The 15,857-nt window shown below is 47.9% G+C and overlaps 4 protein-coding genes and 1 non-coding gene across 5 annotated transcripts; 1 reads left to right on the forward strand and 4 right to left on the reverse strand.

Annotated features, from left to right (window-relative positions):
• Positions 1-498: 498 nt before the first annotated feature.
• AO090026000313 (uncharacterized protein) lies at positions 499-3,315 on the reverse strand (the record flags this gene model as incomplete). The annotated part of the gene is given in 9 exon segments (XM_023236113.1): positions 499-583; positions 670-803; positions 903-953; positions 1,017-1,084; positions 1,124-1,380; positions 1,437-1,699; positions 1,771-2,525; positions 2,531-2,670; positions 2,699-3,315. Coding segments are annotated over 9 exon segments (2,370 nt in total).
• Positions 3,316-4,021: 706 nt separating this feature from the next.
• On the reverse strand, positions 4,022-4,856 carry AO090026000312 (uncharacterized protein; the record flags this gene model as incomplete). Its single annotated transcript, XM_023236114.1, has 3 exons — positions 4,022-4,054; positions 4,089-4,116; positions 4,183-4,856. 3 exons carry the CDS (start codon positions 4,854-4,856, stop codon positions 4,022-4,024), a joined length of 735 nt encoding a protein of 244 aa, XP_023090992.1.
• An 865-nt stretch (positions 4,857-5,721) lies between these two features.
• Positions 5,722-6,525, reverse strand: AO090026000311 (uncharacterized protein; the record flags this gene model as incomplete). The annotated part of the gene is made up of 1 exon (XM_001821733.3): positions 5,722-6,525. One exon carries the CDS (start codon positions 6,523-6,525, stop codon positions 5,722-5,724), a length of 804 nt encoding a protein of 267 aa, XP_001821785.3.
• Positions 6,526-10,054: 3,529 nt separating this feature from the next.
• On the forward strand, positions 10,055-10,144 carry AO090026t00004. Its single transcript has one exon. It is a non-coding gene; the product is annotated as a tRNA-Leu (tRNA).
• Positions 10,145-10,828: 684 nt separating this feature from the next.
• On the reverse strand, positions 10,829-14,416 carry AO090026000309 (uncharacterized protein; the record flags this gene model as incomplete). Its single annotated transcript, XM_023236115.1, has 3 exons — positions 10,829-13,623; positions 13,678-13,896; positions 14,128-14,416. 3 exons carry the CDS (start codon positions 14,414-14,416, stop codon positions 10,829-10,831), a joined length of 3,303 nt encoding a protein of 1,100 aa, XP_023090991.1.
• Between the last annotated feature and the right edge of the window lie 1,441 nt (positions 14,417-15,857).

The raw sequence follows: 15,857 nt of genomic DNA on the forward strand, positions 1-15,857 counted from the left end.
CATGTTTCCATCTCACCCTTTGTCCTTTGATTTAGCCTTGAAGGTCTCTTTTTCTTCTCTTCATCTGTCATCATGATCTTGATATCATCTTTTAATTTAGCGTGTTATGTCAAACGGCATGAGGAGTCCTTGTTGCTGCAGGGTGCAGCCTTGGTTGGGAAAAATCACCTCCATGTTTGTATATAGACTTTGATGTCACTCCTCCCATAATATTATATGTTGGCCCGAGAGGATGACATTCTTTGAACTTCGCTTATGTAGATGCATTCGATAGCGTTAGAATATGCAATATGAACATTAATAAATAAATTCCAAGAACGGACGTATACTAATGAAGTTGTCTCCGTTGCTCAAACCATATACAAATTCAAGACAGTCCATCTATCATACGAAACACAACACTACACACTCTCCCATGCCTAGCATAGTCTTCTACATGCATATGCAGACAAACAGACCCGCTCATAAGCCAACATGCTAAGACCGCGCAATGACCTATCATATTTGGCCCGAGAAGTCTGGAACTGATACATACAAGCTTTGCTTGGCCTTGCATAGATAACCCCAATAAAGTTGGATTGGTCTATTCAGGTATTTTTTTTCTTCCTAATTTGGTATTAGGCTAAGATGTAGATATATTCGTTAGCTAAGTGATACAGTTCATCTAACCCCTGTTCCTTAAATGCTGAGGCCATCCGACAGAAAAGTCCATCTTTCGCGAGATGGCGCTGTGGGGTGTCGAATTCAACCAGGTGTCCCGCGTCTAGGACGGCAATTCTGTCGAAATTGATGATTGTGTCCAGCTATTTGAGTCCGTTAGTTCGTAGTAGATCATTGACTGATGATGAAGTGAAATAGAATGGCAATGTGGTTACTGAACAACGGGGAAAAAGAGATCATACCCTATGAGCTACACTGACAACCGTACAGCCTTCAAAAGCATCCTTTAAGACCTGTTAGGTTCAATGATCCGTCTCGCTATCAAGGTTGCTGGTGGCTTCATTCAGGATCAGGACCTGACATTCACCTTGCCGGGTTCGTTTCTTGAGAATGGCTCGTGCTAAGCAGAATAAATGCTGTTCTCCTTAGAATAATGGGTGGTCCTCGAGTATGGCATCCAGACCTCCTCGACTTTCAATGGCTTCCCAAATGCCAACTTGCTTCAATGCAGATATGATTTCTTCGTCGTTGGAAGCGCCCATGATGTCTGCGTTGTACCGCATGGTGCCCAGGAATGTGAATGGATCTTGTGGGACGGTTATTAGCGCTTCGCGGATTGCTGATGGGGAGATACTTTCAATATTGATTCCGTCAATGGTGATTGAGCCGTGGGATGGGTTTATAAGGCGGAGTAAGGAGAGTATGAGAGAGCTTTTACCACTAGAATAGTATACAGTTAGGATAGTAGTAGAGTTGATGATGGTAGGGAGACATACCTGCCTGTACGGCCACAGATACCAATTCTCTCCCCTGGTTCGATGCAGATCGAAATGTCATGCAACACTGGCGTACCATTGGGGTAGGAAAGAGAGAGACCCTGGATGTGGATTGCTCCCTCCTCAGGCCAGGACACCGGTGATTCTGGAATTTCACCATCCCGAAACTCAGACGGGGTGGTCTCTACAAAGGACTTAACGCGGGCGATTACTCCGAGGGAGGTTTCAAAGGTAGTCCAAGATGTGATGAAGAGCGATAGTAGCTGATTGAATCCCAGAATATTGTTCAAGGCAACGCCCAGAAGGCCCGCATTAGTGCTTTCATGTAGCCCACGGCTAGTGCCATGTATGCTGAGCCTGTCGCGATCAAGCCTACAGTGGCGATGCATTCGAAAAACGACTGCCCCAAAGACATTAGAGATATAGGCAACGCCAGATCTACCAAGGTCATATCCTGACTGAAACGGTTGAGTGTCATACCACTATCGGTCGTGGAGAAGAAGGACAGAGGTGCTCGAATGACGGCGTTCAGCAGGCGCCAATGCAAACGGATGGCCGACTTCGGCATCAGTTCGAGGAAGATAATCCAGATACAGCCCAAGACGAGCATCGATGCGGCCAGTGCCAAAGTAATATAGACGGATAGGTATAGCGAAAGTTGGCCGCCTCCTGCCTCAGTCCACTTGCTTAGCCATACTCGCGGAAAGTTCTCGGCGAAAGCTAAAAAGGCATGGGCAAGGAGGAACATGGTACAGAGGAATGGACCAACAATTCGTGCGTAGTAGTAGTACACCGATAAATCTCCGATTTGCCTGGCTCGGTCCTCATCTTTCACCTCATTCACCGGGTCGTCTGACGAGTCGGCTGCCTTATCCCAGGTCTTTTCATTGAGGCCGCCCTCTCTGGCATCCGTATCTTCTCTTCCATGAGGTATAGCTGCATATGGAATGGCATCCCTACCCGTTGTCTGAAGCTCGACCTGCCCATCTGCACTAAGTGAGATTACGCTGTCTGCCACCTTAAGCAGTTGGGCTAGAAATATATCAAGGGTTAAAAATCTTGGACAAAGCATAGAAGTAGGCAGGAGAGCTTACGGTTGTGGGTTGTCAGGACCACTGTTGTTCCCAGTTGACGAAATATTCCGTCATCTGAAAGGAGTCGTGCAATGATCATCTCCCGAGTCTGCATGTCCAAGGCGGATAAAATGTCATCTAGCAAAGCTATATCCTGGCGACTGTATACCGCACGAGCCAATGTCCTACTCTAAACAACATGAACGTATGACGGCTTCGTACCACTTCTCATACACTTGGTGATTTGCAAGGCCAGTTATGCTCTTCTTGATTTTTGTATTCAGCAACCAGGGGTCCTGACTGTACAAGGAGATGCGCTTCGATTGCACACAGACAGTCCCTGACTGACAGCCAAGTTCTCCTAGGATTGTCTTGAGTAGAGTTGTCTTGCCTGAACCGACTGAACCTGTTACTGCTAGCAGATTACCCCTCGTTACTTTGAAGGACACATTCTTCAGGGCGACAGGTATTGCCTTTGGTGAGGGTAGCACTGTGACATTGTCCAATTTGATGGCAACACCTTGCTCTTCATCGTCAGTTCGCGGTGCGAATTCTTTTTCATCTGCGTTGGCTGGAGAGATCGCCGAATTCAACATTAGGGCTTTATTATGTCCTAATCTACCGTCCTTGACTGGGTCAGATGTGATATACTCGTGAATGCGTTGAAAGCAACTCGTGGCCGCTGCCAGCTGTGGTAAAACGGCGAGGAGCTTTTCTGCGGGTGTCGTAACGAGAGTGATGATACTCAGCGCAGTAATGCTTTCACCGTAGTTAGTCGTCGCCTCGGATCCGTGCTTGGATCGCATAGACGATGAAGGTGATGACGGGTGCCCATATTCGGGGCAAAGTTGCTGCTACTATCAGACCAACAGCCACTTGCAAACGGGGATCAACATACCTAAGCCGTTGAGCCACATTATTCCTTTGAAGAATGCTCGAGATACAATAGCTCCCGTTCGCGGTGCTCTTGCAGGTTTTGGGTCAACGCTTTGGAAAGCCCCGAGACCTTGGTTGCCTTCATGGAACCCAGGACGGCTGAGGTATTCTTCACCTTCTTCTAGATCTCCAAATTCCAGTTCTGTTGATCGTTTCCAATGGAATTTGCCACGAACTTCTGGCCCACTAGGCATGCTAGAAAAGGAGGTAAGTACTATGTTGCTTCGTTGATGGTGTATACTCCATCTATAACTGACCTAGAGTAAGGAGTAATGGAACGATGCAAGTCGCATCGAGTTGGAGACCAAGCAAGGTTATGCTAATAGCCACCTCTCGTGCGGGCCCAGACGTCGTTCATGTTTTCCAAATGTTCAATGATGCCATCAACATCTAATCGAAGCCATTTCTAGATAAGCAACTACCCCAGTTTGTCGGGGCATAGGAGTGCACTGATGACTCACCAGTACTCATCAATGTGAGTGCAGCACTTTCTGTGTAAAGACCATCCTGAAGTCTCAATGTCCGGTCATGAATGAACGCGATCATTGCGCCTCGGAATAACAATCAATCAATCAATCAATCAAAATTCATTAACCTGATGTAGCCTAACTATTGAAACGTTTAGCTATGCAAGGCGTCTCACCAGAGGCAGAATCTTGGCCCGGGAACGCCTGAAATCAAACCCATATTATACATAGAAACGTAGGAGATATAAACGAAAAGCTTCCACAACTAACTTGCCTGCCACCGCACCCCCCCTAGTTTCACCATCCTCTGCGTCAATCCTCGGAATAACGTGGACACCCGCGAGAAGCGCTGTCTGTAGTGGACATTCGAAACCTGCAATTGCAATTAGAGATGCACTGTACGTATAGCACAGTAGGAGCCTACCGCTATACCCAGATAAACCAGGAAGGTGGCCCCAATGAGGCCATAGCCACGGTTTCGGGTCTCTGTAGTCATCGGTCGCTCTACATGCTGGACCGCCGCCATGATCAGAAAAGGCTGAGCGAAGCTGAATCCAATCAGACAAAGTCGAGGCCACACCACGGCGAGAAACTCCATCCAGAAACAGCGGACAAATACACAAGGGGGAGAGAGCTTGCTTTTCGCGGGCCTTCAAGCTTGTTAACATATTGCACATGCGATAGTTGCAACAAGTATTGGAGATGAACAGACCATGATTCTCCCACTCTCTCTTCAGTCGTTCGCCCGCAAGGCCAGAGGCAAGCCCGGGCTCAAGATCATAGAGGTCTCGATTCCCCATGAGCTTTCGGTACCCCGTCATGAACAGCCGGTTTATCCACCAGACAAAGCTGAGGTTGACAATACCACTGGTTGCTTCTGGAGGATAGTCCCTGTAGGGGGCCTGGAGATAAAAGGTCTTCTCTCGCATCTCCAATAGTAACATGGCGAGTTTTGTCCCGGTACTGGCGCTCTGAACGGCTGCCGTGGGAATTCGATGCGTTAGCCATAATGTCCGAGCCTGTGTTGCATCGAATAGTATTGAGAGTAGGAGGTAAACGGTTAGTAGGGAAGAAGGCCTCGTTGATTTGCGGTCTTCAACGTAGGAGAGCCCAATAATTATAATGGCATTGGCGAGGCCTAGAGTGGCGGCAGGAATGCTCGTCGAAGTCCGCGGTGACACGCTCCATAAGACCAGTAAAGAGAGTTGTAGAACCAGATTGATAGACGAGGCGACCTGGAATTGATCAGCAACAGCAGCGTAAATACGGAAGTATACTCTGTGAGGTTGTTCCCACCAGCTTGCAGAGATATTGGTTCTGCTGGGAACAAGTTTTTGAGCGGCACCGAGTAAGATAGAGCAGCCGAGGTGGACCTGCCAGCAGCAAGACTGTGGATGGGGAAGATTGACAGGACAACCTACTCGAAGGTCAATGTAAAGTCAAACCCACGCACGTGACTGGCAGGCCCGAAGGCGTCCTCTGCCCACGAGATGGTGGAATCGTTGGCCATTGCTCGGAGGTGTGGGGAAGAGTGATCTCCAAGGTCTGCAATGGAGTTCTGAGGAAGACGTCGAAATAATAGTAGGTCCTGATGGGCTCGCCAAGGACGCCGACGCGCCGCAATGCTGCCTGAACAAAGAATCCCTGCATTTAAACGGGGGTATAGAGGAGCAAACTTGGGACGTCTATACGATGGTTCTTTTGTCTTTAATGTCTCTTGTGGTATGATTGGTTGTTCATGATTATTATCCAGGACGTCCGCCAAAGAAAGCAATCATGTATGCACATATAGAAAAAAAAAAATCACTACTACTTGATTCCACAATTAGGGAACTTCACGCGAATCCGAGTGTTGATATCGCTCATCGCATAACCTCCCCCCGGACTCAATATCATTTTTCCACAGTGCTCAGTATGGCTATAGGGGCCGATATACGTGTCGATTGCCGCTTTACCCGCTCCCAGCAACCCTCGATGCATCTTCTCCCACATGTACACACAGTGCTGCACAGAATACTCCCAACTTACATACAGTCCATCCAATTCCCCCTGCAGGGCTTCTTCCTTGGGGACTGGCTGTGTCTTGTTCCGGTCAAGGTACCACTTCCAGTCGACCAACTTCTCCAAGGAGTCCGATAGTTCCGCATCGTAGCAGCGGTCTGGTAGCCAGCAAAAAGTGATAATGTCAAAGTGACAACCTCGCGCTCTAGCTTCACCAGCGGTATGGCCACAGGGCGACTTCATAACTCCTTTCATCGCTGGAAAGGATGGGTCATATGTCTTTGGTGATGTATCATGGTGGCCGTGGGAGGAAGACGGGTGTGATGACTCCAGTGCAAACGAAGCCGACGATTCCCAGCGCATGAGGTTTGAGGTGGAGTAGGCGGTTGAAGTAACGTCGACGGCGGTAAGCAGGAGACCTCCAAGGGTCAACAGGAGGTATATTACGATAATCATGTACTGGCGAGAGAACGCGCGGCGTCTCCTTTGGTCGAACACACGTGGATCAACATAATCATCGGCTATGGTGTTGTCCGAGTTTTGCTCAAACTTCTCCTCATCCACAGATAGTGAAGGTGGGGGTCTCTGTGAATGGGATGCAATGGGAGACATTTTTGGAACTTGGTGATCGAGGGGGAATGGAGAGGTCCCCGTAAATGAGCAATTAATAGCCCAAGGTTTGGAGGCTTCTGCATCACAACCCACATCATGAGGGGGAAATCGCGCACTGTCTGCAAGCGCTTACTGTCTCTGTAAGGTCTAAGCCTCTACCTTGCAAAAATGCCGGAATATCAACGGCTTTTGAAGTGGGCGCTGTCTTCTCAAAGTCAAGGCATCTACTATGCAGTAGCGCAGCCAAAAGAGACAGGTGCCCAGGATAAGGTGAACCTCCTCCAAGTATGACTGCTGCTCTTTCTTACTTTCTTCCCCGCTAAATGCCTCAGTGCCCTTGGAAACGAAGAAGTTCGGTCCATCGGAAATTTTTACTGAGCGCTCAAGCCCCCGAAGCAACGCTGCCTGGGAGGCACTAGCGGGACGTAAGATGCCTCTGTTCTCTGACATGATATAAGTGACTGATACAAGGATTGCAGCAAATCACGAAAACCCTGGCTTTATCTACGTCCCCAATTGGGAAGAGCTGAAGCTGCCGCCGGGAGGGGTCATCCATGGAGAAATGATGTACGGCATTAGCATGTTCCATCAGCTCCATTGCCTGGTACGTGGTCATTCGGTCTTATCCCCAGCGTGAGACTAGTGTTGACAGTGTTGACATCAACGACTTCTCAGGGTGCTATCCGCCATACATTTTGGCAGTTGATGGAGGGTAAACTTGACCCGGAAGCCTTGGAAGCTCTTGATGGGGACACGACCGATCCCAATTTTATCCCCAACGGTCATGGTGTGTGGCACATCGAGCATTGCTTTATCTATGTCAGGCATGCCTTACAGTGTTGCGGGGACACAACCATCGAAGTTCGAACAGATTTTAATGGCCAGTTAATTTTTATTGGGTGGAATTCCACCCATCAATGTCGTAGCTTTGATGCAATCTGGGACTACACGATCAAGCACTCCACCTTGAACAGTCGAGACTGAAGATGGAGGGTAATTTAGCAGAGAGGTAAATCTAAGAATCTACCTATACGGGCATGTATGAATACGAAGTTACATCTGCTAGTAAAGCCAAATGGGCGAATCACTGTTGGCATCACCTGGTGTCGAGATCAATCTAGTAGAAAATAGTTTGACCGTTATCCCTGCATTACTGCTGCTGTGTAATGGCGATTGGACTTTCATCTACTGCATTCCAAATATTAGGGCTGATAGTTGCACACGAGAGCCTCTTCCCCGCCCCAAGTAGGGATCTTCCAATTCAGACCTTGCGGGGTTTGGACATCTACAAAGTACGATATGGTCCTGCTGATGTGGGTTTGGGGTCTGGAGGGGATTGGCAACCAATGTTCCAGCATTAGAACCATCGATGATCAATTAACACAGGCTAGAGATACTGAGAGATCAATTCTGGGCTGTGCAGAGTGCCCGGACCTACATCTCTACATCCCAGGATATGCTTCCATCCAACTGCATTGCAACATCCCAAAGACTAGGTACTAAGATTTCTACTGGCCATGTCATTTGTCTGTTCCAAAGCTTGGGGAACTCCACCCCAATTCTCCAACAAAATCCGCCCCTTCGTCGTTTGCTTCCCAGTGGTGATTCTTGGCAAGGATTTCTCTCTGATCGGGATCATTCTTTGCCCGTCACTCCAAGTTACAAAAAGACAGGCGTTACTTCATCTAGCACACAGATGCGATGCAGCACACTCCCTCCGCTTCGTGCATCATGGGTAATCACAAGACTCGCGGGGATTGGCTCCACTCTTGGTCCGTTATCATAGCCTTCAAGCCTAAGAGGATAACAAGGGGAACAACTCCACTTCTATGTAGAGTGGCTAGGCTTATATTACAACCCCCGAAGGCAAGGAACTCAAGGCTTAGCAGTTGAGGAGTCAAATCAGCCAGCTCACACAATTGTCCGCGCATACTAGATGAGGGGAGTCCCATCGAAGAATGGCAAATTCACAGCAATGAGGGGTTAAAGCCTCGTTCGCGTGGAGTATATAATAGTTGTAGCCTTATCCTCAATTGTAGCAGACAGAGAAAGCAAGTCTTATTATTCTCTAACAATCCCATACACTGAACCTTGTGTGCACCATACGAACCACCCAGGCAACTATGAAGGCCATGTATAGCTTCTCTATTCTCGCTCCTTTTGCAGCTTTAGCTATCACGGCACCGGCTGCGGCTGCATCCATTAATTCGGGTATGTTCAACCCTAGAAAGGAAGGTTGTCGGGTCATGCTAACTGATTTGTACGGTACAGCAAGCACATAGCCCAGCGACGGACGATTATTCCAACGATCCAAAGCCGCTCAATTGGATCAAGCTTGGGGATGATGAGCAGGCAGAGCCCCTCAATTGGATCTGAATTGTCATGAGACTCGAGGGTGCTCTCCGCTACTGATTAGGCAAGTTTGCTACGGAGCGCAGTGGCAGGGAGTATGAAATTTAGCATGGACTCTATTTATACTCTTTGCTACCCTGTAGATGAAAGTGCAATGAAAGTCCTACTATCAGAGCTTGATTTGATCGCCCCGGGCACTGTTGTAACACGGTATGTAGCTGCCATCATCATAATCAATAACCTATTCAGGCCTTGATGGGTTTGGTCAGGAGCTGGTCATACAAGCATTGACCAAATGGGTAACATACGGAGCCTTACCTAGAAAGCTCATATATATAGATAGTCCAATAACGACTTAAACTTTGACAATGACAGGAACGGCGAGGGAAAAGAAAATAACGGTTGATTGTCGGCCTGAGGGCTCATCTCACCCATCCCGACTATCTTCTGAGGCTAGTTTCTAGCTGTAGTCTAGGTCTGTCATAAAAGGTGTACTATAGGCATATCATAGGACACGGCTTGTGAAACGTCTTAGGAGTAATCAATCTGCCATCCCCCATTTGTATGCGGGGGCCCCCTTATGTTGTTATTCTTCTGTAATCTAAATTTCTAGAAAGGTATGTTCGTGTTATTGTAAATAGGAAGAAGAAAGTTTACACTAAATTGTGTTAAGACATACAACTTTGTCCAAAAACATGGCGGGAGCGGCTTTAGGTGACAGTTCAAGTCGGCTAACCAGTCCACGGGCAGAAATAGATCAGAATCCCTTTCCTTAAGGGAAGATTTCTATACGAGTAGTATATGTGGTGTGGCCTGTATACTACCAGGTTGATCAACCTCCTCTGCCACTGTCATTCCTCAACCGCTTACAGCAACCAGGTGTATTGTAAATGGTTCCCAGCTCGACAGATATATATATATATATATATAATGATGAGAAGGATAAAACTCGATCAGGAATTACCCAACTACTAGTGGCACATATTAAAAATATTGATGAAGAGCATAAGCCAAATTACATGTTAACAATTAAATGGAGAATGAGATTGGTATATACAGTGATCACTGAAATGTGTTGTGGTTCGAAACAAATGTGACTTAGGGTTAGAAGGGAAGTGTGTCAATTTATTTTGATTTAGATATAAATCAAATACTAAAAGCTTTACTAACACTTCAAGGCAAGGTGGCCGAGTGGTTATGGCGCTGGTTTTAGGTCTTCACCAATCACCAGTGGGAAACTTCGCGGGTTCGAATCCCGTCCTTGTCATGTCTTTTTAGTCTTCTTCTTTACCCCATCGCCTGTCTGTTATTTCGGTGTTGGGTGGTTCTCCATCTGTTCTTTATATTCCATTTCTTTTACCACCTTTTTTTTATGCTTAACTCTGCTCCATGCCTATTGGCGCTTGACCTCTTGGTTCAGGTGCAAGCACACAGCCAAGTTAGCCATTCTCTTTTAGTATTACCACTTTGGTTTCATCAGCGAGCTCCATGTCGCCAATGGTACTTATACAGCGTCTGTATAAATGAAGGCATGGACGTCCTCTGCCCGAGTTCGCCATCTACAGCTTAACCGATGAGTTTCTAATATTAACTTTGAATCGTTCACGATGGCATGACTTTACAACTCTTATCCTGACGTCCATAGCTGTAGTAGAATACACCTTTTGTGGAAAGAGTAAATTCTTGGTATCGCATTTATCCGTGTATCACAGCTGTATAAATCTTCCGTCTTCATAGTAAGCGCCAGAAAAAGCAAATGTAAAACCACGGGGAATATATGAACGCCGAGTGTAAACCATTGGGTATCAGGTATTATCCATATTTGTATCAATTGCAGTATCCGTCTCTATGGTGTGCGCGTCAAGGTGGACGCAGGTAGAAAAAGCGAAAAGGAAATCAAATGAGATACCGGAAATAAATAGGGGGAATCGTGAAAAACAGGGTATTAGTATCACTTGAATAAACTTCGATATTCACGCATCCGTTGTTCTTGCACCTCTCTCTTATCAAGCTTCCTCTGATTCATGCTCATATCGGCCAACTGCTGCTTCTTCTTGGCCAGCTCGAAGATCTTCTCTTCGATACTATCCTTCATTAGGAATTGTACTGTAGTCACCTCGCGTGTCTGCCCAATTCGATGCACTCGATCAACTGCTTGTGCCACGGCTGCGGGGTTGTATTGTGGTTCCATGATATATACTCGAGATGCAGAGGTCAAGTTCAGACCGACGCCACCAGCCCCGATAGTCGCTAGGAGGATAGTGATGTCGTTATTATCGTGAAACTCCTGGAGGGCTTTTTGGCGAGCTGATAGAGTCATCGTCCCGTCCAGACGGGTAAAGCCTGTGATGCCGTTGTCTTTTAGCGCGATTTCGATCAAGTCCAGATGCGACGTCCACGCAGAAAAGACCACACTTTTGATAGGACGTTCGTCTGTTAAACCCTTGCTCTCGTCCATCGTTTCCAATAGATACGCTATTAGCGCCTTGGTTTTCGTGTGCGGGCCTTCGTACTCTCCTAGGGTCTTTGCTTGCTTTTTGCTCTGCTTGGCCTGCGCCTGACCCATCATATAGTCCTTTAGCCCTCCAGGGGTAATGGTAGAATATGAAACAGGGATCCATCCATCACAGACCTGGCATTTGATGTCATGAATTGATGGCCCAGTTTGGCTATCAAACGCTTGTTTACAACCAGAGAAACACTCGGGACAAAGCACATCAAAGCAAGGAAGTATGATCGCCATTGGTGCTTGGCGGTCCGTGGCACCAGAATCAGTATTTGGATCCTCAAGGCGTTTGCCACATACGGCACACAGATCTGCCGAGGACTCCTGCATTAAGGTGAACATCTCGTACGCTTTCTTATCTACCAGCTCCGGTGTGTCATTCCCGCCATCTTCGAGGTCGATGGCGTCGTGGACGCTCAAGCCCTTAATCCTTGCGCGATCATTACTGTCGAGAAGCTCTTTGCCATGGGCACTGACTTGGCGTAAAATTACCATTGCCTTTAGGATATGATGATACATCCGACCTTTCAGTGCAGTCTTATCCTCGCCGGCAATTACCTTCATCATCACGTTCGACTCTCGTCGGAAGAATTCATGCAGCTGCCTCTCTTTCTCAGAGAAGTTGAGCGTTATGATCTTGTCGTGCCGGGTAGGGATGTCAATTTTGTCCTTGACACGACGCAGGGTAAATGAGTCTACAAGCACCCGCAAGCTTGCTAGAACCGTGGCATCCCCAGTCTTGAATCGACTCAAAATGTGCATTCCGAATTGCCCTCTGTCATCGTAGGGACTCAAGCCAAGGAACTTGGTCACCGAGAAGAGGTCCTCTAGGCGGTTTTGGATAGGTGTACCAGTTACAGACCACTTGCGCTGAGAGTTCAGCTTGAAAATAGCCTGTGTCTGTGCTGCACTCTGCTCTCGGATAGTATGCGCTTCGTCCAGAACAATCCGAAACATATTCATCTTGGTCAACGGGCTCCCGGGGCTCCCATTTCGTTTCGACCCTCTTCCAGAAAGCTCGCTGAGGATAATGCTGTATGTCGTGATGACTAGGTCATATTTAGACAGCTCATCCACATCGGTGATTCTCGATTGTCCGTGAAATACGTGGTAAGATATGGCATTCTCTTTTAGATGCTCCTTGACCTGAAATGTCCAATTGTTAACAGCACTCAATGGGGCTACTAGAAGTGTTGTTTTGGTGTTGCGGATGCCCGGCAGATTTCGAATAAGCTCTGAATTTGGTGCCATATTTGCCCACTCGTGGGCGTCTCCCAAAGAGGATACGACAAGAGAAAGAATGCTCAAAGTCTTCCCCAGACCCATCATGTCTGCTAAAAGGCCACCTAGGCTCTGTGGAGGTTCGTCATCGCGTACAATGCCACTAATAATCTCTCGATACCGCCTTGCCCCATTCGAACGATGCTCCAACCTCCAAAGTGAGTTATTATCTTCCTCTTTAGGCCCAAATTTGCGTGGCTTTTCCTTTTCAGTCATAAACCAAAGCGCCTGCTTCTGGTGGCGCAGTAGTGGAGTTGACAAAAGCGAAGGAGGTTCCAGTTCGGGTATATTCTCAGCGCTCTGAAGTTGATCGAACATCTTCATCACTGCATCGTTCACCTCTTCTGCTGTGCGGACTTCGTAGTTGACGGTCGATCGGCCCCTCGCAGCCACATTTGGTAAGAAGGACGCGGCCGCTTGGGCGCGCCTTCTCTCGGCGTGTGGGTTAAATACAGGGACGCCCTGCTCTACAGAGAACGGGGTACCAAGCCAAACATTATGCTGGCCAAGGTGCTTTCCGACTAACTCAGCATCCTTCCGAAGGCCGTAGAGGTTGATAGACGCTCGATACAGGGCTGAGCAAGGCGCCCACGGCCATTCGTTTGGCAGCCTCCTTCGAACATCCAACCGAGCGGTCACATTAACTTTCAAAGCGGGTGAATCGAGTAGAGGAGCAATCACTGCAGCAGTCTTTGAATCTACTGCCCCAAATATTTTTCCATGGGGGTCGGAAACCTCAATCCGATTATTGCCTTGATTGGTTTGTCGGTGCACTCCTAATTTGATTGAGGGCCAATCGTGTGCCGAGTCCCCAAAGATGGTTTGGGCTGCTGGCTTTGGGACCAGCACTGCTTGCACCATTGCATTTTCTAGCTTGCCATAGCAAACTCTTTGGATACTGAGGTTATTTGAACCCGTGACTTGTAGATCATCATCATCAGTTGCTCCAGCGGATGAATCTACATCATCAATTAGCAATACTATTCTATTCGAAAAAAATGTGTGTTTCTCACCAATCGTTAAGTCAACGACGTTTGGGGTAATTGGTGTGGAGGAATTCGACTTCTCTTCACCATTCTTCACCCATTCACCCAACCCGGTGGTCCCAGTCGACGCAAATATCGCCCTTTTCCCGCTCTGAGCCAAGTCTTTCTCCGTCTTTATCTTCTTGTACGGTTGGTTTAGCCGTCTTTCCACACCATACATATCCTCGATGAGGTTCCCATGGCGCACTTCATCGACATGATCGGAACTCCGCTTCCCGTCACTGATTTCCTCCTGCGCGCTTGTAAATACCACATCCACATCAGGTTCACGCGTATCGCTACGTTGTGGGGATGCTCTTGCACTATTCCCACCGCGTGAGGAAACCGACTGTGGTCGCGATCTCGACTTCGGGCTACCTTTATTGGAGGGCTGTCGACGCTGCGGGTTGAGAAGACGATGTGCCGCTGAAGCCGTACCTGCCGGCGCAGCGGAAGAATTCGAGTGGCCTGAATCCTGGGAGCCTGTCTCGTGGATAAATGAGCTTTCGGTAGCAACAAGGCTAGGGTTCATAAATATGGGGTCCTGGGGAGGAGAGGGGCAGTCTCTGGACGTTGAGGGAAAGCAAAATCGTTTATATGCAGCTCCCAAACTCGCGTCGCTGCGACTGTATGACGAAGGAGAAGCAGGTTCTGGGTCATTACCATCGTTTTGTAGCTGTTTTCTGTGGGCCCGTGGGTCCAACAGCATGGCGGCGTTAGATGCCATGATGCAAGCCCCTTATGCAGGTATCCGACAAAGGCCTGCGAGTTCGATTGTGGTCGCGCAGTAGAAACAAAAACGACCAAAGGTCGGGGCGAAGTGACTCGTTGGCGCTGAGGGCGGTCGAAGAAATCGCGACCGGGCGAGAGGCTGCAACATAGACTTCGACGGTTATGACGAGATGAAAGGTGGAAATGCGGAGGGAACGTAGGAAGAGACCTGGGAAAGCACTTTATTGCGCGCTCCACATGAAGGCTTGCCAGGCCCCGTCGAAAGTAGGGTGGAGAGAAGAAAGCGAGGGGAGGGCAAGACAAAAGCAAAGAGAGGGGCGTGACTTTGTTAAGTACAGTATTAAGTAACAGTAGGAGAAGAAGAAGAGGGACTCCGCCTCGTTCGATATCGCTCCGATAAGATCAATTCCATTAGTTCGGGATCACCTGCATCTCGGATCACGCGCTAAACTGCTTCAGGTTTTCAAGTTGTTGTCACTTTCGCCTCAATGACAACACAGGGAACGCAATAATACTTCCTCACTTGATGTATGTGTTGGAAGTGTATTTTATTCCACTCTCCATCTGTGTCAGAACTGTGTAAGTCTTTTTATCGCCATTCTAGTGTTTACCAAGTGGACTGTTCCTGCTAACTTACATCGCTATAGATCGTGACATCGGTTACCCATTAGAATGGAACTGCTCGAATGGCCATTAACTATCGGGTCGGCCATGTACCTTAAAGAATTCATACGAGGACCCAAAATTCCAATGTATTGAATCCTAATGATCAAATATCTCCCTTCGGTGTGGAGCATGGCGCGGAACAACAATATTCTCTAGCTACCTAAGAATGCGGAAATTCGGCGATACAAAACACATCATATTGGTATAAAGCGTATACCAGACGCCCATGCTATGTATTCCAGTAACCCGAGAACCGAAATGACCGGTTCCCTGCTGTCAGGTTGTATAAGTGCTCGGTGGGTCGATTCGCATGCCCGTGTTAGTCCAAGAGGAACCTTGCGCTACCGGTCTGCGATTCTGCTTATGTCGAGCTATTCCGACTGGAGCAATTACTACCAATACACCACCTTGCAAGTCTTATGTATTTTTCACCTGCATGGATAATTGGCACGCTCCTAACAGACAACTTTCGAAGAAGGCTCAGCTCACGTGACCAAGTCTCATGAGACCAAAAGATGACTTACAAAGTGAGAGTCGACTTTAATCTCCACTTCTTGGTCTTCGAGACGAAATGTCAGCTTTGTGAAGACACCTCTACTCTTCACTTATCATGCGTCCTATATGAGCCTGGTACCATTGATTCCTTATAGATCTGCGACCAGAGGATGTGGAACTCCGGGCTTCCCGTCCGCAACCGTACTCAAGCCACACGCTAACCGTATTGGGCGAGATAACCAGGTTGAGTCCAAAGTGGGTGGGGAGGGTGGTTT

Source organism: Aspergillus oryzae, chromosome 3, assembly GCF_000184455.2.
Source record: "Aspergillus oryzae RIB40 DNA, chromosome 3".
In the NCBI taxonomy this organism is placed as follows: Eukaryota; Fungi; Ascomycota; class Eurotiomycetes; order Eurotiales; family Aspergillaceae; genus Aspergillus; species Aspergillus oryzae.